The following is a 22,797-nucleotide window of genomic DNA, read 5'->3' as shown; positions in this document are numbered from 1 at the left end:
GTTTTTGAATAATTTAGTAAATGGATACACTATTTGTAATGAACCAAATATCATTTAATATTACCATGAGTCAATATTTGTAAAGTGCTTAAAACAGATCATTGAATATGGTCAGTACTATAACTAAATTTGTTAACTAAATGAATACTGTACTTTCTTAAACTAAAATAAAATTATTTCTGGTGAATAAGAAAAGACAAGCATTTGACTGTATGACAAAAATAATCAGGACATTTATTAATAGCTAATACCTTATAAAAGAACTTCTAGCTATAAGTGGTTTTGTTCACTTTATAGGGAACTTCAGGGAAATTAAATCTTTGGCCTTAACTGAATCCCTGTCTTAAAATTAATTGACAATCAAAAAAGGGAAATGCAAAATAATTGCCCTTCCCTTGTACTTCATGACATTCTGTACTTCTTATGAGAGGACAGTGAATTATAATTGGCTATTTACCTGTCACTGATGCTTTATCGGAGTGCAAGCTTCATGAGAACAAGCCAAAACATCTGTCTTATCACTTGTCACTGTTGTGTCTTGAGAATACCACCCAGTGGCTGGCATAGGGTAGGTGACTCCAAAACGTTTAATGAAATAATGTGTTAATTTGGGATGGAAAGAGGTGTCAAGATAGTTTTGGAAACTTCCTGAATCTTCACATAAAAATAGATGGAGCAGGCTGGGCGCGGTGGCTCACGCCTGTAATCCCAGCACTTTGGGAGGCAGAAGTGGGAGGATCACGAGGTCAGGAGATCGAGACCACCCTGGCCAACATGGTGAAACCCCATCTCTACTAAGAATACAAAAATTAGCTGGGCAGGGTAGCGCACACTTGTAATCCCAACTACTTGGGAGGCCAAGGCAGGAGAATCGCTTGAACCCAGGAGGTGGAGGTTGCAGTGAGCAGAGGTCATGCCACTGGACTCCAGCCTGGTGACAGAGCAAGATTCCGTCTCAAAAAAAAAAAAAAAAAAATAGATGAAGCAGCTTGACAGATAGCAAGACCAAAACCCATGGTCAAGATTTAAAGCAAAAATCAGGATAAATTTTTCTCTCACAAACCTGAAAGCAAAAGTGAACGGGAGCAAACCACTAGTAACCACAAGGCTTGCATGCTGTTGGTATTTGAACAAAACAAGATAGAGAGAAGCAACATGAGACAGATCTGACAGGGGGAGAACCCAAAACAGCCCCCACAAGTGCACTGTAGATCATGGTGAGCCAGTGTGAGAATAAAAGCTGACCCTCCAGGACTCCCTTCTGGGGCAGGAACTCACTGTAAGGATAAACTGCTGTGAACAAAATCAAAATTGATCAAGAGAGCAACAATAGAAACAAAAGAGAAAGAGAAAGACTAGATAAAAGTAAGAAGAGAACAGAACGTGAAAATCTCAGAAAGTTAGATACCATGTTTCCACCATTATATGAAAGAACAGAAGAACAGATTTTGTGAAATTAGAAAAGCTGTGTGAACATAAATATGAACAAGAGAAATGTATTGAGGTCAAATCTCATACAAAGTAACTTAAAAGGAGAGAATGAACAGAAAAAGGGGAAGACCATTATTTATATGGCCAATTCAAGAATTTCTGAATATGCTCAAGAAACAGAACAACAAAAATCTTTGTAACCTACAGTTTCAAGATGAGTTACAAAACACTAAGAAAACAATATAAAATGTAAAAGAGCATCACAAATTATAATTAGAAAACTCAGCAATGAGGTGACAGAACTAGGAAAGAATTAAGGGGAAATAAGGGACAAGAGAGACCCTCTCATATTGTTTTATATTATTTCATACTCAGAAAAGGAAAGAGAAGCCAAACAAAAGGCAGGTAACCTGGCGCCTAGGAACCAGACCCGAAACCAAGGAACCAGATCTGAAACCAGGCCTGGGCCTGCCTGACCTAAGCCTAGTAGTAAAAATTCCACCCCTGACCTAGTAACTGTTGTTATCTATAGATTCCAGACATTGTATGGAAGGACATTGTGAAACCTCCCGTTCTGTTCTGTTTCACTCTGACCATCGGTGCTCACAGCCCCTATCACGTACCCCCTGGCTTGCTCAGTCGATCACGACCCTCTCACGTGGACCCCCTTAGAGTTGTTAGCCCTTAAAAGGGACAGAAGTTGAGCACCTGAGGAGCTCGGATTTTAAGACGCTAGGCTGCTGATGCTCCCAGCTGATTAAAGCCACTCCCTTCACTATCTCGGTGTCTGAAGGGTTTTGTCCGCGGCTTGTCCTGCTACATTTCTTGGTTCCCTGACCGGCAAGCGAGGTGAGTAATGGACGGTCCAGGCAGCTTCTTAAGCAGCTTTAGCCTGCCCTGTGGACCATCCCTGCGGGGGACTCCAACCAGCCGGAGCGACGCGGATCCTGAGAGCGCTCCCGGGTAGGCATTTGCCCCAGTGGGACGCCTCGCCAGAGCTGTGTGTGGCAGGCCCCCGTGGAGGATCAACGCAGTGGCTGAACACCGGGAAGGAACTGGCACTTGGCACTTGGAGTCCGGACGTCTAAAACTTGGTAAGACTAGTCTTTGGAACTTGCCCACTCATATGAGTGGAAGCGTGGCCTGATCACCCACGGCCTGCCTTTATGGGCTCTTTGGTTTTTGTTTTTGTTTTGACTTGGTTTGAATTGCTTGACAGGATTGATCTTGGGAACTTGCCTACTCCATTCGAGTGGAAGCGTGGCCTGATCACCCACAGTATGCCTGTATCGGCACTTTGTTTTTTGTTTTTGACTTGACTTAGATTGCTTGATACTTTGGTTTTGGTTTTGACCTGGCTTGGATTTCCTGATACTCCGATTTTGGTTTTGATTCTGGTTTGGCGTAAACTGTAAAAGTGTGTGTGTGCCCTTTTTACCTGTTCTTTGTTTTGTAGTGTGCGTGTGGTGTGAGCGTGGTGTTTTGTCTCGAGGAGACACGGGTCAGGTACAAAGTAAGCCCACCCCACTAGGAACTATGTTGAAAAATTTCAAGAAAGGATTTAAGGGAGATTACGGTGTTACTATGATACCAGGAAAACTTAGAACTTTGTGTGAAATAGACTGGCCAGCATTTGAGATGGGTTGGCCATCAGAAGGAAGCCTAGACAGGTCCCTTGTTTCAGAGGTATGGCACAAAGTAACCTGTAAGCCAAGGCATGCAGACCAGTTTCCGTACATAGACAGTTACAGCTGGTTGTAGACCCCCTTCCCCCCAACAGTAGTTAAGAGAACAGCAGCATAAGCGGCTGGCAGAGGCAAGGAAAGACCAGCAGAGAGAAAGAGAGGAAAGAGAGAGAAAAAGAGGCAAAGAGAGAGAGGAAAAGACAGAGAGGAAGAGACAGAGAGACAAAGAAGGAGTCAAGAAAAGAGAGAGAGACAGAGAAAGATAGAGGCAGAAAGAGAGGAAGAGACAAAGGCAAAAGGAAAGTCAGAGAGAGAGAGACAGAAAGTCAAAGAGAGAAAGAACAAGAGAGAGAGAAATATACAAGTAGTTAAGAAAAATACAATATACCTGATTACTTTAAAAGCCAAGGCATATTTAAAACCTATAATTGATAATTAAAGGTATTCTCAGTAACCCTGTAACACTGTAATACCACTTTGTTGTCAGTGTAAACAAGGGCGTATCCGGAAAGCACTGAGGCCTTCCTATCAGAAATCCTTAACCCAGTAACCTGCGGATGGCCCAGATGTGTTCAATCTGTAGCGGCAGCTGCTTTGCTAACAGGAAAAAAAAAAAAAAAAAAAGGCCATCTATACCAATTCTAAGTTAATTTAGACTAAACAAGCTCTTATTAATAGCAAAGATTAATTGAAATCCCAAACTTACAAGGTTTTCAACAAAAGTAAAGTTTGCTAAAAGTTAACAGTGTAACATGTATTATAGTAACTTCTAATCTTGTGGCCTTCATCTAGTCCACAGACATAAAGAAACTTCGCTTTAAAAAAAAAAAAAAAGAATGGTTATCTTCAAAAAACAAAAAAAAAAAAGGAAAAAAAAGAGGGGAGGCAGAATTTATGTAAAAAGAGTGTTACATGGTAAATTCTTGTCCTGAAATAAATTAACTGGTTGTTTTTTTTAAAAAAAATGTTTGTAATAAGTCAGAAAGTTGAGACATGTCGAAGAATTGTCTGCGAAAGTCATGGAAGAAAAAAAGTTATAAAAAAAATTTATGCAAAAAATGTTGTATAATTTAAAAGTAATAAGGCCTCCTAAGTACTATTGAAGAAACAGTTTATGTGCAAGGTGTATAAGGAAAGTAAAATATACCTTTGGTAAAAGGACTATAAGGAGGCATAAGAATGTGGATTTTTACCTACATTAAAAAGTTTTAAAAAATCATTGTTTTGAAAGTTTAAGCAAGTTTTAAAACGTTAATTGTAAAGAAAATTCTGTGTGTAGACATATTAGCTAAAGTTAAAAAGGTATCATCCAGTTTTTCTGTGAAATGGACATTAAAGTAAAAATGCAACAGGTTTTTCTTAAAGCACCAATCTCCTCTTTAACAAAAATTATAAAAGGTTAAAAAGAGTCTATAAAATCTTACTTATGATCAAACATTAAAAATTAGATAAATATGTCTACAAGGTTTTATTAAAATTAAGTTTAACATTAATAACACACTAATATAAAGGTAAAGTTTAGCTTATCTAGTGTACAAATCATACAAAAAGCATTGTTAAATGTAAAATGGTATTTGGCTTTCTTTGGTCTAAAAACTAATAAAAATAGGTGGTAAAGGAAACATTCATTTTACAAGAAGATCATAAAAGTTAAAAACTTAAAACAAACTTTGGCAATTAAGACAGCATACCAAGATGCAAGTGCCTGGTTGGAATGGATCAAATATTCCATCTGCACGTTAAACAAAAGCAATTGTTATGCTTGTGCACATGGCAGGCCAGAGGCCCTGATTGTCTCCCTTCCACTAAGATGGTCCTCCAGTCTGCCAGGCGTGGGCTGTGTGGTAGCTGTTTTCCAGGATTCTACCTCCTGGATTAATAAGTCATGCCAGGCTCTCTCTGCTATATCCCAAAGTCTGGTACCCTGCGGGTCAGCCCCCGAGGGCCATCCAGCCTCCGTCTCCCAACACTAAGTTCACTTCGTTGTCTCTCACGACAGGGAGGAAACTTAGCATTCCTTGGAGACCTGAAGGGATGCGATGAGCTGAAGAATTTTCAAGAGCTTATCAATCAGTCAGCCATTGTTCATCCCCAAGCAGATGTGTGGTGGTATTGTGGTGGACCTTTACTGGGCACTCTGCCGAATAACTGGAGTGGCACTTACACTTTAGTCCAATTGGCTATCCCTTTCACCCTGGCATTTCATCAACCGGAAGGAAAAAAAATAAGACATTGTAAAGTGAGAGAAGCCCCTTATAGGTCTTTCGACTCTCCTGTCCATTTAGACGCAGTTGGAGTCCCACGAGGAATACAGATCAATTTAAAGCTTGAAATCAAATAGCTACAGGATTTAATTCAATATTTTAGTAGGTGACAGTTAATAAAAATATAAATTAGATAAACTACATCTATTACAACCAACAGCAGCAAGCTTTTCATGAGTTAAAAGAAAAACTCAGGTCGGCCCCAGCCCTGGGGCCACCTGACCTGACAAAACTTTTTACACTCTATGTGTCAAAAAAAAAAAAAAAAATGGCAGTTGGAGTTTTAACCCAGACTGTAAGGTCCTGGCCAAGGCCAGTGGCCTATCTCTCAAAACACTAGAAGGGGTTTCCAAAGGCTGGCCCCCATGTCTAAGGGCCCTGGCAGCAACGACCCTGTTAGCACAAGAAGCAGATAAGCTAACTCTTAGGCAAAACCTAAAGTCCCCCCATGCTGTGGTGACTTTAATAAATACCAAAGGACATCATTAGCTAATGAATGCTAGACTAACTAGATACCAAAGCTTGCTCTGTGAAAATCCCTGCATAACCATCGAAGTTTGCAACACCCTAAACCCAGCCACCTTACTCCTGGTATCAGAGAGCCCAGTTGAACATAACTGTGTAGAGGTATTGGACTCAGTTTATTCTAGTGGGTCCAACCTCCAAGACCATCCTTAAACATCAGTAGACTGGGAGCTGTACGTGGATGGGAGCAGCTTCGCCAACCCCTGCAAAGTGATTCTGAAGAAGACGACAAGCGCTGCTCCAGTCACACCTGGAAGCTGACTGGTCCACTCATGGCCGAAGCATGAGGAAACTCATCGCGGGACTCATTTTCCTTAAAATTTGGACTTGCACAGTAAGGACTTCAACTGACCTTCCTCAGACTGAGGACTGTTCCCAGTATATACATCAAGTCACTGAGGTAGGATAAAAGATTGCTACAGTCCTATTATTTTGTGGTTATTATAAGTGTACCGGGACTCTAAAAGAAACTTGTTTGCATAATGCTATTCTATCCAAGGTATGTAGCGCAGTCTCTAAATGTTATGTTTGTGGAGGAACTGTAACAGGAGATCAATGGCCATAAGAAGCCTGAGAATTAGAGCCTACAGACCCAGTTCTTGATGAATTCCCAGCCCTAAAGAATCACCCTGATCATTTCTAGGTTCTAAAAGTTTCAATTATTGGACAATATTGCAAAGCTAGAAAAAGGAAAGAATTCACTCATTCTGTAGGATGACTTAGTTGCTTAGGACAAAAACTGTGTAATAGTACCACAAAAACAGTTACATGGTGGAGTTCAAAACACACAGATAAAAATCCATTCAGTAGATTTCCAAAGTTGCAGACCATTTAAGCCCACCCAGAATCCCACCGGGACTGGACGGCCCCCACTAGGCTATACTGGGTATGTGGACATAGAACCTACGCTAAGCTGCTTGACCAGCGGTCAGGTAGTTGTGTTATTGGCACTATTAAACCATCTTTCTTCCTACTACCCATAAAAACAGGCGAACTCCTGGGCTTCCCTGTCTATGCTTCCTGCAAAAAGAAAAGCATAGCTATAAAAAATTTGGAAAATAATGAATAGTCCCCTAAGCGAATCATACAATATTATAGGCCTGGTACTTAGGCACAAGATGGCTCATGGGGATACCAGACCCCCATTTACATGCTCAACTGAATCATATGGTTGCAAGCTGTTCTAGAAATCATCACTAATAAAACCTGTCAAGCCTTGACTATTCTGGCCCAGCAAGAAACTCAGATAAGAAATGCTATCTATCAAAATAGATTGGCTCTCGACTACTTGCTAGCAGCTGAAAGAGAGGTCTGTAAGAAATTTAACCTTACTAATTACTGTCTACACATAGATAATCAAAGGCAAGTAGTTAAAGACATAGTTAAAAATATGACAAAACTGGCACTTGTGCCTGTACAAGTGTAGCATGGATTCGACCCTGAAGCCATGTTTAGAAGGTGGTTCCCAGCACTAAGAAAATTTAAAACTCTTATAATAAGAGTTATAATAGTAATAGGAACCTGCTTACTGCTCCCTTGTTTGCTACCTTTACTTCTTCAAATGATAAAAAGCTTCATCACTACCTTGATTCACCAAAATGCTTCAGCACAAGTGTACTATATGAATCACTATCAATCTATTGCACAAGAAGACGTAAGTAGCAAAAATAAGAGTGAGAACTCCAACTAATAAAATGTGAGAGTCTCGAAGGGGGGAAATGAGGGACGAGAGGCCCTCTCATGTTGTTTTATACTCAGAAAAGGAAAGAGAAGAGAAACAAAAGGCAGGTAGCCTAGCACCTAGGAACCAGACCCAAAACCAAGGAACCAGATCTGAAACCAGGGCTGGGCCTGCCTGACCTAAGCCTGGTAGTTAAAATTCCACCCCTGACCTAGTAACTGTTGTTATCTATAGATTCCAGACATTGTATGGAAGGACATTGTGAAACCTCCCGTTCTATTCTGTTTCACTCTGACCATCGGTGCTCACAGCCCCTATCACGTACCCCCTGGCTTGCTCAATCGATCACGACCCTCTCAGGTGGACCCCCTTAGAGTTGTTAGCCCTTAAAAGGGACAGAAGTTGAGCACCTGAGGAGCTCGGATTTTAAGACGCTAGGCTGCTGATGCTCCCAGCTGATTAAAGCCACTCCCTTCACTATCTCGGTGTCTGAGGGGTTTTGTCTGTGGCTCATCCTGCTACAGTAACCTACTGTTTCAAAATGAGTTAGAAAACACTAAGAAAACAATATAAAATGTAAAAGAGCATCACAAATTATAATTAGAAAACTCAGCAATGAGGTGACAAAACTAGGAAAGAATTAGAATGATAAGAAATCTATTTTAGAAATGAAGACTAAACTAGAAGGGACACAAGATTGAATAAACACAAGTAATACCTTAAGATAAATTGAAGATAAAAAAGGAATTGCTTTTAAATAAAAAATATAAAAAGGATTTGAGATAAAATGACAAATATTGAAAATAAGCAAAGCAAAGATCTCATTACTGTCTGAAAATATTTAACCAAAATGAAAAACACCTAGTTATTTTTCAGGAAAATTGTTGTACTTTAAAGAAAAAAATCCCTTGGGCATCTCAGGTAAAATAATACTATATTTATAAGGGAAAGTAAAATAGATTCTGAATAGTCATAGAAACTCTTCCACAAGGCATGTCATAGAAACCAGAACTCTTTTTCCCCAAAACTAGCCATAGAACCTAAAGATACTACTCTAACTTCCCTACACCTTTCTGTGTAAAAACTGGCCATAAAGAAATTATCTGACGTACTTTGTTTGAGTATAAATCATAAGATCTCCATTCCAGAGAGGGCCCTGCCCCACATGCAGAGAAAGCAAAGGTACACAGAGAGAGACCAAAAAGACTCTAAACAGGCCGGCCTTGCTTGGTTTCCTCATTCAGCCTGTTGTTAGCACTAGATTATACCTTTTGCCTAATCATACTTCTACACAGCTGTCCATATTTTGTTGAGCCTAGGCATAAAAATAGATGTTTTTTCTCCTGAATCTTTGGGTCTTCGTTCTGAATGCTCCCATGTCACGTAAAAATATGATCAAATAAATTTATATGCCATTTCTCCTATTTATTTACCTTTTCTCAGTGATTTTTAGGTAACCTTCACAGGGCAAAGGGGAAATTTTCCCTTGGCCCCTGTAAGTATGTAATGACTAAAATGTCTGATTACATAGATGTCAAGCAACTATAAAAATGAGAGCCAAAAGGAGATCATCTATGTAAAATCATTTTAACTGCTTTTAAAATTCGTAATTGGTGGGTTTAATATTTATATTATTACCATGAGACTAATGTTTATGTAATGTAAGATAATCAAATCATTAATTTCATATTTAGTTCTATCATTTCCTTTGTCCTTTCCTCACTCTGCTCACAGAAAATGGGCTGGAAATAAAGACAAACTCATTGAAGCTGAGCATCCCTAGTGCCCAGATTTTGGTCTTAAAATATCATTTATTATTATCAAAACAAACAAAGATTCTTCAAAGATGGGACAATTAGAGCTTCAATAAAGATAAAATGTGATGGCTTAAAACCTATCAAATATGAATAAATGCATGAATTTATAATAACATTAAAAAAAGAAAAAGCGATTGGCTGTATTTTAATGATAGTAGAGAGCAAATTCATAATCTTGAAAACTAGATAAATAAAAGGAAAGAATCAAGCATTTATCCTATATATCTTTATGAACTTTAAACAGCTGAACAAAATATTAGATGAAGGAAAACATTTCTTTATGGAATTCTGTTAAGTATTGTATGAAAATGAAAGACTAGAATGAGAATATCACCATTTTGCAACCCCCATCCATACTCATTAAGTACCAATGGCTGTTAACATCACAAAAGAGCAAAACCCAAATATTTTGTAGCTCCTGGTGAAAGAATGCAATGTTATTTACATTCTTACCAAAGGGATAGCACCTGAGTCTGATTAAGCCTCTGCATCCAGCTGCCAATTTGCAGCTGAAGAGAATATTGAATTGCACCATGAATTTGCAATCATCAAAATCTGGAATATGGGATACTAATGATTAAATGGCCTGGGTTTTGTATAAGTAAAAAGCAAGAAAAAGAAAGTGATGGAGGGTAATCCTGTATAGTAAAAGCAAATTGAAAGATGTATCAGTTTAAAAATAAAATAAAATAAAATAAAATAAAATTAGACAAGTCAAGGGAAGCACCCTTGAATAAAACCTTCAAATAATACAAATAAATAATTACTATATGAGTTACTTTCGGAGGGATGAGACTGTCATTGGGATGGGAAACATGTAAAGCCTTCTCACATGACTGGAAAAATCTTACAATAATTTGCTAAGCTCTTTAGTGGGTTTGTGTGGTTTTTCTATAACTTGTGTTTTGTTTTACAATAAAGAGGTCAGAAAATTACTATTTCACGAGAGTTTATGCAACTGAATCACACAATATCTAGAACAATCTGGCAATGTGAAACAAATAATGCAGAAGCATCACAAATCATTTACTGTCATATGAGGCTACTCTCAAAACTGATTGTTTTTTTTTTTTACCAAAGCACTTCTTTGGTAAATTACACATCCCCAGGTATTGACAAAGGGCAGAGACAATCTTTTATTATCACTATTCATTCCTCTGTTTAATGCCATGTTTTGCTGATATTTTCCACTAGCAAAAAGTGTAATGAGTAGTAGCTATTTTAAAATCTTAGGTACTTTAAATAAAAAGTGGGAGGCGTAATAGTTTTATCACATGAAGGGTATAATACGTAGTTGCAAAGTGAGATGTTTTTTCTTATTTCATACAAGTTAAATTGCATTTACATATTTCCTAATTATCAACATTGCAACATTGGACCTCTTGACTTCAGCGAACTCAAAAGAAATACTGGGGATGAAGGTGCTTGAGTTCTTATCAAGCTTCGAAGAAGTAAAGGCAGATTTAATTTGTGTCCTGATAAGGCTGAACACAACTTTAGTTGGTCTCAATTAAATCATGTCTCTCTCTCTCTGTCCCTTTTTGTTTTGTTTTGCTTTTGGATAATACTAGATAAAACAAAGTATAATGCTTATTTTTTTAAATAAAAAAAGCACTTCTTTGTAGTAAGTAATAAGAGTAAAGGGGTACACTAATTTTATTCAGCAACTAATACTATATTTCTTAATATTCTGGTTATTTCTATATCTGTATCTTGTAATCTTCATGACAAGTCTCTCAAGTAATTGTTACAACCACCCCCATTTTGCAGATGTCAAAACAGTTCAATCTGTTGTGATTTGGTAATTTGTTCAAGGACACTCAAAAAGTAGGTGGTATAGCTGAAGTTTGAGCCAAAGGTTTTGCCTCCAGATCCTGTATTAATCCCCCAAATAGGTCGCTAAAGTACAGTTTCCAGCATCCTTTCCCTGTATTTACTTTAGATATTACCATCTTGAAAATTCTAGATCTCCTTAAAATACTAAGGAAAAGGGGAGCTCTCTTTTCCTAATCAGCTATTTATCCAGAAAAGAGATTGAGATTTAATAGATAAACACATTCTCCTAAAGTTGGTTTCTTTAATATCTTTTAATCATTGAGTTTCAGATTTCATTGAGATAACTTAACAATTATTTCCAGACACCAGCACCCAAATATGGTAGTCTTCAACTTAATTGTTAATATGCAATTAAGTCTATTAGGGCAAGTACAAGAATGATTGCAGTAGGAAAAGGGGGTGAGAAACAAGTAAATTATTCAAAAGAATGGAGTCAATTTAGTAAGGCTTTATTCTCGCACTATTTTATTTTCCCCAGATTAAAAAAAATATGCCACGATCCTGATCACTTCCTTAGAATCAATATTTTTGCCTCTGCTCTCATTTGGCACTCAGTCTGTTGGAGAACAGGTAAGGTTAAACTTCATACAGGAAGAGCTTTTGCCCTTACTTGGTGCTAAGGACAAATAAACAATCAACTATGCAAATATCACAAGCAAGGGCAACTGTTATCTACCTGTATGTATACTAGTTACTCAAGTATTTACTACAACAGCAAGGCACCAGCAGGCTAGTTGGGTATTGTTTTGGGCATACTTGAATTTTTCGATAAATTTAATCATTGCATTTTTAAAACTCTTTACTCTCTTCTTTTAAATAACCTTTATTCATTTTCTCTACCCAGAAACATCCAAGCTCTCAAAATATAGGCTTAAGTAGAATGATGAACAAAATAGAAGGAAGGGGAGAAGAGGCTGAGAAGAACAGTGTTCTTCAATTCAAAGCTGTTGTTGAACATGTATTGTACACAGGTGACCCACTGTACACATGGACTTGTGTGCATTTTTTTCATGGAAGATTTAAGTGCTGAAATCCACCATTTACTCAATTCTTAATGTTCTTAATTATTCTAAATTAACATTAGAGGCAGATAGAGTGTATTTCCATTCTACTTTCTCTCCAACTCCCATCTAGTACTTACCTTTCCTTCTTTCCAGTCAGCTCATATTTCAGTTATAATGACTTGTTTAGTAGACTATTCTATACTAAAAATTTTATTTGATTTGGAAATTCTGGCCTGTGTGTTTTTTTCCTTGAAATCAGTGAATAGAACTGGATTAAGGAAATCTTTTTGAAAATAACGATGAAAACAAGAGTTTAACAATATAAAACTAGAAATGCTGAGGTTAAAACTTGCCAGTGATAGCACCTTGCCATGAATAACTCTGTGTGTGCATGTGTGTGTATATGTGTGTTATTGTATTATTTACGGAAGGTAGAGTCTTTCTATTTCTGCCAAGTTATCATATTTCTCCAGTGGGCTCTGAGGTGCTTCTGGCCTCTCTTCCTGCTGTAGGTATCATAGGACTATGGATGAGCATCCCATGGCTTGGGCAGAAAGTTCTCTCAAGAGTTCTGCGTTCTCCATGGGAATTTCCAAATTCTCACAGTAATCTAATTCTCGACAACCTAAATACTTCTGATATTTGTAAGTAACTGTTGAAAATGCAGGTAAATTTTAACTTGGAAAGAAATATATTGTAATTTAAAAGTTCTGAATCAAAAAAATAATTTGCCCTTTTAAACAATTGAAATGAAAAGTTTCTGCCAAAGTGACAGAAAGAAGGCTTTCAGCCAGCCTCTGGGGAAAGCTCAAAGACTTCCACTTTGGTTTACTTTACACCTAATAATTTTAAATGACATTTGAGTACATTATGAAAGATATAGTAGCACTGATGTACCAGTGCCCAACTCAAAGAACTCTGAAAAGACTTGCAAACCTATGAGTCTAGACTGGCTTCTTTTACCATTCACACCCAATTAAAAGCACAGGAAAAGCCTCAGAATCAGTAGAAACTTTTCTGCGTGACCATTCATGAGGTATTAGGTTGGTGCAAAAGTAACTGCGATTTTTACTTTAAGGGCAAAAGCCATGATCACTTTTGCACCAATCTGATATAATAAGAATTTAGCCTCAGGAGGAAGAACAAAGCACCTTATCTTATATTGTAGAAAGTGCTGGAGATGGTGAGTAGCTAATCTAGGCTTGTGATTCAGGGAAAAAATTAAGGTTCAAAATATTAATTTTAATTGATAAGTGAAATATGCTTCATCCATATGTTGGAATTCAAAGTCATCAATTTTAAAAAACAACACTAATTTACATTCCCACCAACAGTGTAAAAGCATTCTTATTTCTCCACAGTCTTGCCAGCATCTATTGTTTCTTGACTTTTTAATAATTGCCATTCTGACTGGCGTGAGACGGTATCTCACTGTGGTTTTGATTTGCATTTCTCTAATGATCAGTGATGTTGAGCTTTTTTTCATGTTTGTTGGCTGCAGAAATGTCTTTTGAAAAGTGTCTGTCATATCCTTTGCCCAGTTTTTGATGGGGTTGTTTTTTTTGTTTTGTTTTGTTTTTTATAAATTTGTTTAAGTTCCTTGTAAATTCTGGAAATTAGTTCAACCATTGTGGAAAACAGTGTGGTGATTCCTTGAGGATCTAGAACCAGAAATACCATTTGATCCAGCCATCCCATTACTGAGTATATACCCAAAGGAATATGAATTATTTTAATATAAAGACACAGGCACACATATGTTTATTGCAGCACTATTACATAGCAAAGCCATTGAACCAACCCAAAAGCTTATCAATGATAGACTGGATAAAGAAAATTTGGTACATATATACAATGGAATACTAGGCAACCATAACAAGGAATGAGATCATGTCCTTTGCAGGGACATGAGTGAAGCTGGAGGCCATCATCCACAGCAAACTAACACAGGAACAGGAAGCCAAACACCGCATGTTCTCACTCATAACTGGGAGTTGAACATTGAGAAGACGTGGACACAGGGAGAGGAACATCACACACCAGGACCTGTTGAGGGGTGTGGGGTAAGGGGAGGGAACTTAGAGGACCGGTCAATAAGTGCAGCAAACCATCATGGCACATGTATACCTGTGTAACAAACCTGCACATTCTGCACATGTATCCTGGAACTTAAAGTAAAATTAAAAATAAATAAATTTAAAAAAAACACTAATAAGAGACAGCATATACAATGCCACAGAAAAGGAGAAAAATTCACAGGCAAGGATATCATCTCAGATATTTTTCAATGAGGAAAATAAATTAGAGAAAAGAATAATCTCAACCCCTTATATACATGAAACGTTTTATTGTTCACACTAAAGAGAATGTTAAAACACCTAAACTAATCTAGTACTACCTCTGGAAAAAAAGTTATCAGCCTATGATCATAGGACATTACAACCATTTTTACGTGAAGTATAACACACCACTAACACAGCAGATGGAGCTCAATAACTGCCAGGCAAGTTGCTGCAGCCATGATATGGTGTAGCCATTGGGAAGTGGGTCGTCCTGGAGCTTGGACTGAGACTTTCTCAAGGGTGTTTTGGCCAAGTGACCGTATTGACACTAGGCTGTCACAGGTGGCTTCAAGTTCTAGGAGAGTCTTTCTAATGATATCTTGGGATTTTTGATTCACATTAAATGTGAGCATTTCCTATTATGAGTGAGTGTAAAGACTTCACCATATCCTAAGATTAGAGGATTTTTAGCACATGCGAGTTTATCATTGTGTTTGATATGTATCACAGGTGTGCTAGCTCTACTTCTGGGATTCACTCTTTGTTAGATCAATAAATAATGGAATAATGATAAGATGATAGTGATGATTATGACAATGATTTTAAAAAGATCAGAGATGTTGGTTGTTGTGTATGCGTCTAAATAGAAACAGTAAACATATACTTGTATAGGTAATTCATTCATCATGTCTACTCAAATTGGTCTTGTGTACAGCAGTATCATTGCTGTGGTTGTTTCTAATATTGTCAGGAATTTTGAAGATGGCTGTAGTTGTCGATATTACCAAGTGATGCTATCAGCAAGACAGTAGGACTGTGTTCAAATGCATGCCTTCAAAGTTCTTTTGCTTCCATAATTTCTGAGTCATACTTAGCAAATGGTTGTGAAGTCTTAAGTGAAGAACTGTTGCGTTTTGTCAGTGAATACGTGATTGATTGCAGAAGAGCACTTATTTCAATGGCTGTTGGTGAGAATAGATGAAATTCTACCCAAGATAATTGATATGAATCTTCCTGAAATCTAACATTCCAGAAATGGAAAGTGGAGCCTTTTCATCAAGGGTTCAATGAGTCTTCCTTTCTGACTTAGGTTAATGCCACCTTCTTCTCTTTCTCTGTTTATTCCTAGAATGCAGGCTCAACAGTACCAGCAGCAGCGTCGAAAATTTGCAGCTGCCTTCTTGGCATTCATTTTCATACTGGCAGCTGTGGATACTGCTGAAGCAGGGAAGAAAGAGAAACCAGGTAAGCAGTAGGGTTCTGAAGGCAAGATGCTTCATTGATTAATGTCCCTCTAGTCTAATTACCTGCTTTTCCTTCCTCTCTTCTACTCTGCCTCTCTCCCTTCCTATTCCTCTATTCCTTCAATCTTCCCTTTTCAAAAATAATTACTTAGAGGAACCTAAGAAATATCCTGTCTTATTTTTCTCCCATTGTAAGTCTTGGATTGCATGACGATGATGATCATTAATATAATGATCAAATTAGCAGCTACTATGTATAGAACATTGACCAGTAATCAGGTGCTTTATTATTTACCTCTCTACCTCAAAAAAAAAAAAATGCACTGCAACTTGTTTTTCTCCTTAATTTCAGATTTACAGAGGAGGAAACAAGCACAGAGAAGATAAAGCACCTTCTCTATGCCACTCCCAAAGTCATAAGTAGGCTGTGGAACTGACAGTCTGTTTAAATCTGTGATGCACCATGTTTGTATGATGTCATTCCTTCTACAAGGCAGAGAAAGGAACAAAAACTTACACTGAAATGGCTCATTTGACAACTGTTATTTCTTTTTTTTTTTTTTTTTTGAGTTGGAGTCTCGCTCTGTCACCAGGATGGAGTGCAGTGGTGCGATCTCAACTCACTGTATCCTCTGTCTCCCGGTTCAAGTGATTCTCCTGCCTCAGCTTCCCGAGTAGCTGGGGCTGCAGGCATGCACCACCACGCCCAGCTGATTTTTGTATTTTTAGTAGAGTTGGGGTTTCACCATGTTAGCCAGGATGGTCTCGATCTTTTGACCTTGTGATCTGCCTGCTTCGACCTCCCAAAGTGCTGGGATTACAGGCATGAGCCACTTTGCCCAGCTGACAACTGTTATTTCTAATATAATATTTTCTTCATTTTTAGGAGAACTATATTTTTGACCATCTCTTCTTTTATAGAAATGTTTGCTTCTAAAAGGAGATGCCACTAAATCACTTAGCACAGTCTCTGGCACATAGTAAGAGGGAGTTCAATTAATATTAGTTTTAGCTCTTTTCTCAGTTTTCTTTCTCTCTTCTCTTGATCATTCATTGTTTCAATAATTTGGTTAATATTCATCATGTTTCTACTATTCATTAGACAATAAGGATACAGATAAAAAAACACAGATCCTGCAATTAAGGTGCTCAGGAATGAACTTGGTTATATCTGGAAGTTAAGGAGTTTTCTGTATGTTGATTAGGTTTTCCTCCTTTCATTCAGAAAAAAAAGTGAAGAAGTCTGACTGTGGAGAATGGCAGTGGAGTGTGTGTGTGCCCACCAGTGGAGACTGTGGGCTGGGCACACGGGAGGGCACTCGGACTGGAGCTGAGTGCAAGCAAACCATGAAGACCCAGAGATGTAAGATCCCCTGCAACTGGAAGAAGCAATTTGGAGGTAAGCCTCATGCTGCTGAGTTAATCTCCTACTCTGAGATAATTCTCAAATTTTTCCACCAAATGTCTTTTTAAGGATAAGTACTTTTTATTTTAAATAACTTTATCTTACCAGACACGAAGTGACCAGACTGGTCCCATTTCAGGCCAGGCAATTATTTGTTGTGGAGGCTGTCTTGTGCATTTTAGGGTATTTAGGAGCATCCCTGGCTTCTACTCGCTAGTTTCCGGTAGCATTCCTCACCCGCTCCAGATGTGAAAACTAAAAATGTCTCCAAATATCTATGGCCAAATGTCCCCTGTTGGTCAAAATCATCCCTGGTTGGGAACCACTGCCTTTCCAAAGGGACATAAAATATATCCTTGATTCCTCTGAATAATGTTAGTTGATCTGTCTTCTCTCTCCTTTCTTCTAAGTTCCTTTGATTTTTCCTTTCCCCTTTTCTTATTTATTCTCCTGCTTCTCCATGTTTCTCCCTGTCACTTTCAGACCTTCTCTCCCATTTGATCCCTCCCCACCCTCCACACAGTTTCACAGATTCACTTACTGAGTTCAGCAGGGCTGCTCACAGCCACGTTTCATAAATCTTTCTCCCACTGACTGGAGTCAATCTTATGCTGGCCTGATCTATCTATCTGAGACAGGATCTCTCAACACTTTCAACTTTATATCCAGTATTGAACCCTCAAATAACCTCTTCCACAATCCAGACTTTTTGTCTTTCTTAGCCATAGTGGGACATGATGCCTGAAATGTCCTATCTGTGTTCTGTGGAAATGCATTGTGGCCCATAGACAAGTGAGGAAGGATAATGGATGTATACATGTATGTCTTTTTCTCCCTCTGTAATCTTTGGGGTATTTTTTATTTGAATGGATATAGACAAGTTCTATAAAAGTGTGATGGAGAACAGGTACATTTGGTCTTAAATTGTATATGGGCACCTTAAAAACCCACTTACAAAAAGTTTAAAAGGTGTATCTTAAAGACTTACATGGAGAATATTAAATAACTCTCAAACTCAACAGTAAACAACAAAACAACAACAACAAAAAACGAAACAAACAAAACCTAACAGTTCAATAAGAAAGTGGGGAAAAAACATTAACAGACATTTTACCAAAGAGGATATATAGGCAACAAATGAACTCCTGAAAATATATTCAGCATCTTTTCCTTATTAGGGAACTAGAAATTGAAACCATAATGAGATATCACTCTACATCTATCAAAGTGGCTAGAATAAAAAATAGTGACAAGACGAAATGCTAGTGAGGGTGCCAAGAAACCAGATCCCTCATATGTTGCCAGTGGAAATTGTAAGGTGGTACAGCCACAGTGGAAAAAGAGTATTGCAGTTTTTTACAAAATGAAACATGCATTTACCATGTAACACAGCAGTTTCTTGGTAATTTATCTCAGAGAAATGAAAACTGATGTTTCCACAAAAACCTATACATGAATTTATATAGCAGTTCTATTTGTAGTAACCCAAGGCTGGTAACAGCTCGGATGTCCTTCAGCTGATGAATGGTTAAACAAACTGGGGTACATTGGGACCATGGAATACTACTCAGCAATAGGAAGAAACAGACTATTGATGCACATGACTTGGATGGATCTTCAGGAAATTATGCTAAATAAAAAAGAAAGCCAATCTCAGAAGTTTACATATTGTAGAATTCCATTTATGCAACATTTTTAAGCTAGAAAAATGATAGAGCTAGAGAACAGATAAGGAGTTGCCGGGGATTAAGGAGGTGGGGAAGGAGGAAGGTGGCTAGGCCATGACTATAAAGAATGACCCACTGTTGTATTGGGACTGTATATTAATAGTGTATATTAGTGTGTATTAATGGTGTATATTGATGGTGATCGTATGCATCTACACATGTGATAGAATTGAACAGAACTCAATACACACGCATACACTCTGTATTATTTCTTATAGCTGCATATGGATCTATAATTATTTCAATAAAAAAGTTACAAACAAAAGTGTGCCTTTATTATCCTGGAAGTACGATAGGATCTTTCAAGTATTTCTGTTTGGTTCTACCCTGCCTTTAGCGGAGTGCAAATACCAGTTCCAGGCCTGGGGAGAATGTGACCTGAACACGGCCCTGAAGACCAGAACTGGAAGTCTGAAGCGAGCCCTGCACAATGCCGAATGCCAGAAGACTGTCACCATCTCCAAGCCCTGTGGCAAACTGACCAAGCCCAAACCTCAAGGTAAGTCCTTGCCATTATACCACAATTTTAATGGATTGATGGACTCAGGCAAGATCTGGAAAACCCACATTTTCCAGAAGGAAATATTAGGTGAATTACCTGAAGAAAGTGACTGAAAAACTCCCCTACACTGAGAGTCACAAAAATACTTTAAAAATACTTTGAAGCAGGCAGCCTGTGAGTGCAAATTGAAGTCCTCTGCATAGATGAGGGGATTGGTACAGTCTCCTAACCCAAATAAATAACATAGCAAAAGAAGCCAGCAAAGACAGTTGTATGATGACCATATATTCCACACTCTTAATTGGAACTGTATCCTGACAAGAAAAACAAACTCAGAATGTTTATGACGGAGACAATTTTAAATCAAACTTCTCCCAGATTATCTGAAATATAGTTTTCACAAAATCAGGAAAATTATTTTACATTTTCCCTTTATTCACTGCATAACTTAATGGGTTCTGCATTTGTTTTCAGAGCCTTTATATTTTTTGAGTTCAATTTGGTTACCAACTACATTCATCACAGAATTTTTAAATGACAGAGATCTATATCTCCCAGAAAGTCAGGCTCTGCTCTCTTGCTGGAGAAGGTAAAAACAATCATTATGGCCATGAATTCATACATACAAGGATCCCAACTAAGGGAAATAAACTCTTTTATCATGGATGTTATGGCCTGAATTGTGTTTTCCCAAATTCATATGCTGAAGTTTTAACCCCCTCACAATGTCACTGTATTGGAGACAGGGTCTTTAAAGAGGTAATTGAGATAAAATGCAGTCACAAGGGTAGGCCCTAATCCAGTGCAGCTGGTGTGTTTATAAGAAGGGAGATTAGGACACAGAAATACATAGAGAGAAGACTGTGTGAAGACAGAGGGAGAAGAATGCCATCTACAAGCCATAGGGAGAACCTTCAGAAGAAATCAGCCCTACAGATGCCTTGATCTTAGGCTTGTAGCTTCCAGAACTGCAAGACAATAAATAAATAAATTTCTGTTGTTTAAGGCACCAACTCTGTGGTACTTTGTTATAGGAGCTATAGCCAACTAATACAATGGGACTCAATGAACTCTAAATTCAAATACCTTCTTGGCCTCTACTCATATATTTTAACTCTAAGGTGGTCCTGAAAATCCATACTGCCGGAGAAATTGTAAGGAGAGATTCAGAAAAATGACCATGTAAGAAATGCTCATAATAAATAAAAATAGAAAAAAAAATCTGCAGAAGGTGACGGAGATTGGCTGGTTTCCTGCTGGTGGCCAGAAAGGACTTTATTTTTCACAGGCCTGGCTTTTTGGCCACTGCTGGAGTTGTCCATAGAAATAGTTATCTCCAACTTCAGGATGGCCAGGTACAGGCTGGACCTGCAGGTGGTGAGTCTAGGGTTCAGGCTGCCCTTTCCAGATCATGGAAATCTCTGCCTGTTGTCATATGGTTTTTGGAAGGCATGAAGCAGGGCAGGAGTGACTGCAGTGAGTACTTATGCAGACTTCCCAAATGTCATTTGTCCAGAGACAACCACATAAATCTAAGCAAAATCAGTGCCCTATCTACCAAGTGAAGCATTTCCAAAAAAGGCAGAACTCAGAGTTACTGTAGTCAAAATAATTTATTTTTAGTCCAGCTGTAGAACCAAAATATTCAGTATAAATACAGAATTGAAAGGAAAAGAAATTAAAGAAGCTTCCACATTCTAGCACAGTGATGCTCAACCTGGGCTTCACATTAGAATATTCTGTGGGAACTTGCAAAACTCCCAGTGCCCAAGTATAGCACAGACTAACCCAATCAGCATCAGTAGTTTAAAAATTGTGAATGCATCTCAGAAGGTTTCATGATGCAGCCAAAATTGAGAACTACTGCTCTAGTATGGAATCCATTGACAAGAGACCACACACACATGCATACACATGTAACACACACACACACACACACACACACACACGTGCACTGTCCTGTTCTTTCCTATGGGAAAAAGAAAATTCAACTTAATAATAAGGGAGAAAAAGTGGGGACATGATTAGGTGGAAGATGGTGGGGCTGGGTGAACACATAAAATGTTGAAAAGTTTGGAATAAATGGGACACAGCAGGGAACATGATTAAGAGAGAACCCTAAACGATATTTAGGAAATAAGTGAAGTCTTCCTTTTACCGGAACTGGTGTATATTTCACCTTTATACAGTATCTCATCTAATAACATGTAATGAAGGTTAAGTTTGTTTCAGGCTTTCAGCTTGAAAAAATGACACTAAAAATATTTCAAGTGGATAGACATTCTGTAATATTCATACATAAATAAATTATGGTATATAATTAATTGATATAATTAATTGAAAATATGATTACTATGAGTGATTCTATGTTTCAAACTACCAGTTATGCAATTTACAGGTCATTAAAATTCATCCTTCCCTTTGTGTATAATATACCTTTGTTAAAACTAACCAATCTTTTCCATCTCAGCAGTGGAGAGTTTTATAAATGCTGTTTGGCACTGAGACACTCTGCAAAAAGAATGATTTCTTTTTTCTTTTTGATACAGAGTCTCACTCTGTCACGCATGCTGGAGGGCAGTGAGGCGATCTCGGCCCACTGCGAACTCCGCCTCCTGGGTTCAAGTGATTCTCCTGCCTCAGCCTCCTGAGTAGCTGGGATTACGGGCATGCGCCCGGCTAATTTTTCTGTCTTTTTAGTAGAGACAGCATTTCATCATGTTGGTCAGGCTGGTCTTGAACTCCAGACCTCAAATGATACACCCGCCTTGGCCTCCCAAAGTGCTGGGATTAAAGGCATGAGCCACTGCGCCTGGAAAAAAGAATATTCTTATTTTAGGAGTTGAACTAGGGAGATGTGTCAGATATAAAATCTTTATAGGGGACACAGACACACTCACACACACATACACATTCCATGGCATATTTTTCCTAGTTTAAACCAAAATGTAACGAGTGGCATATGTAAGCTGTATTTATTTTTGTACTATTTTTCTCAAATAAACTTGGATAGATATTATAGCTTTTCCTTTGCACGTCTCTAACTTTAAGATAGCTTACATTCTACTAATCAATGGGAAAGCAAATAGTAATGAATGGAATCTATACTATCATTATCATTATTCAGTTTCTACTCTATACATTGCTCTAGGTGTTTTCCATATAGTAACTTATAAAGTCCCATATATCCTTGCAGGTGGGTATTATTATAAAGGAAACTGAGGAACACTGGTAAATTTATTTGACCAGGAGTATATCTCTAATAAATGACAGTGCCAAGGTTTGTCTAACTCTAAATTCATGTCATCTTTTGTATTCTGCTGATTTCTCACCTAAATCACAAAGGGGTATGAACTAATCTCCATGGGTTTTAATTGCCTTTGAAATAGGAGAA

General features: G+C 38.0%; 1 protein-coding gene across 4 annotated transcripts in view; it reads left to right on the top strand.

Moving 5' to 3' along the window:
* The window catches only part of PTN (pleiotrophin), a 127,637-nt gene that overhangs the window by 84,542 nt on the left and 20,298 nt on the right, over positions 1–22,797 (top strand). For 2 of the 4 annotated variants that reach the window (XM_003318816.6, XM_009454283.5), the window contains 3 exons: positions 15,655–15,770; positions 16,995–17,168; positions 19,239–19,400. In XM_003318816.6, the coding sequence (XP_003318864.1) occupies positions 15,656–15,770; positions 16,995–17,168; positions 19,239–19,400 (451 nt within the window). In that variant the 5' untranslated portion in view covers position 15,655. Of the gene's footprint in view, positions 1–1,746; positions 2,281–15,654; positions 15,771–16,994; positions 17,169–19,238; positions 19,401–22,797 lie in introns of those variants that run through there. The other 2 variants (XM_009454282.5, XM_063815641.1) reach the window with 2 other exon arrangements.

This window comes from Pan troglodytes, chromosome 6, assembly GCF_028858775.2.
Source record: "Pan troglodytes isolate AG18354 chromosome 6, NHGRI_mPanTro3-v2.0_pri, whole genome shotgun sequence".
Classification (NCBI taxonomy): Eukaryota; Metazoa; Chordata; class Mammalia; order Primates; family Hominidae; genus Pan; species Pan troglodytes.
Note: the sequence above shows the minus strand (reverse complement) of the source record. Positions and strands in the feature narration are given on the sequence as shown.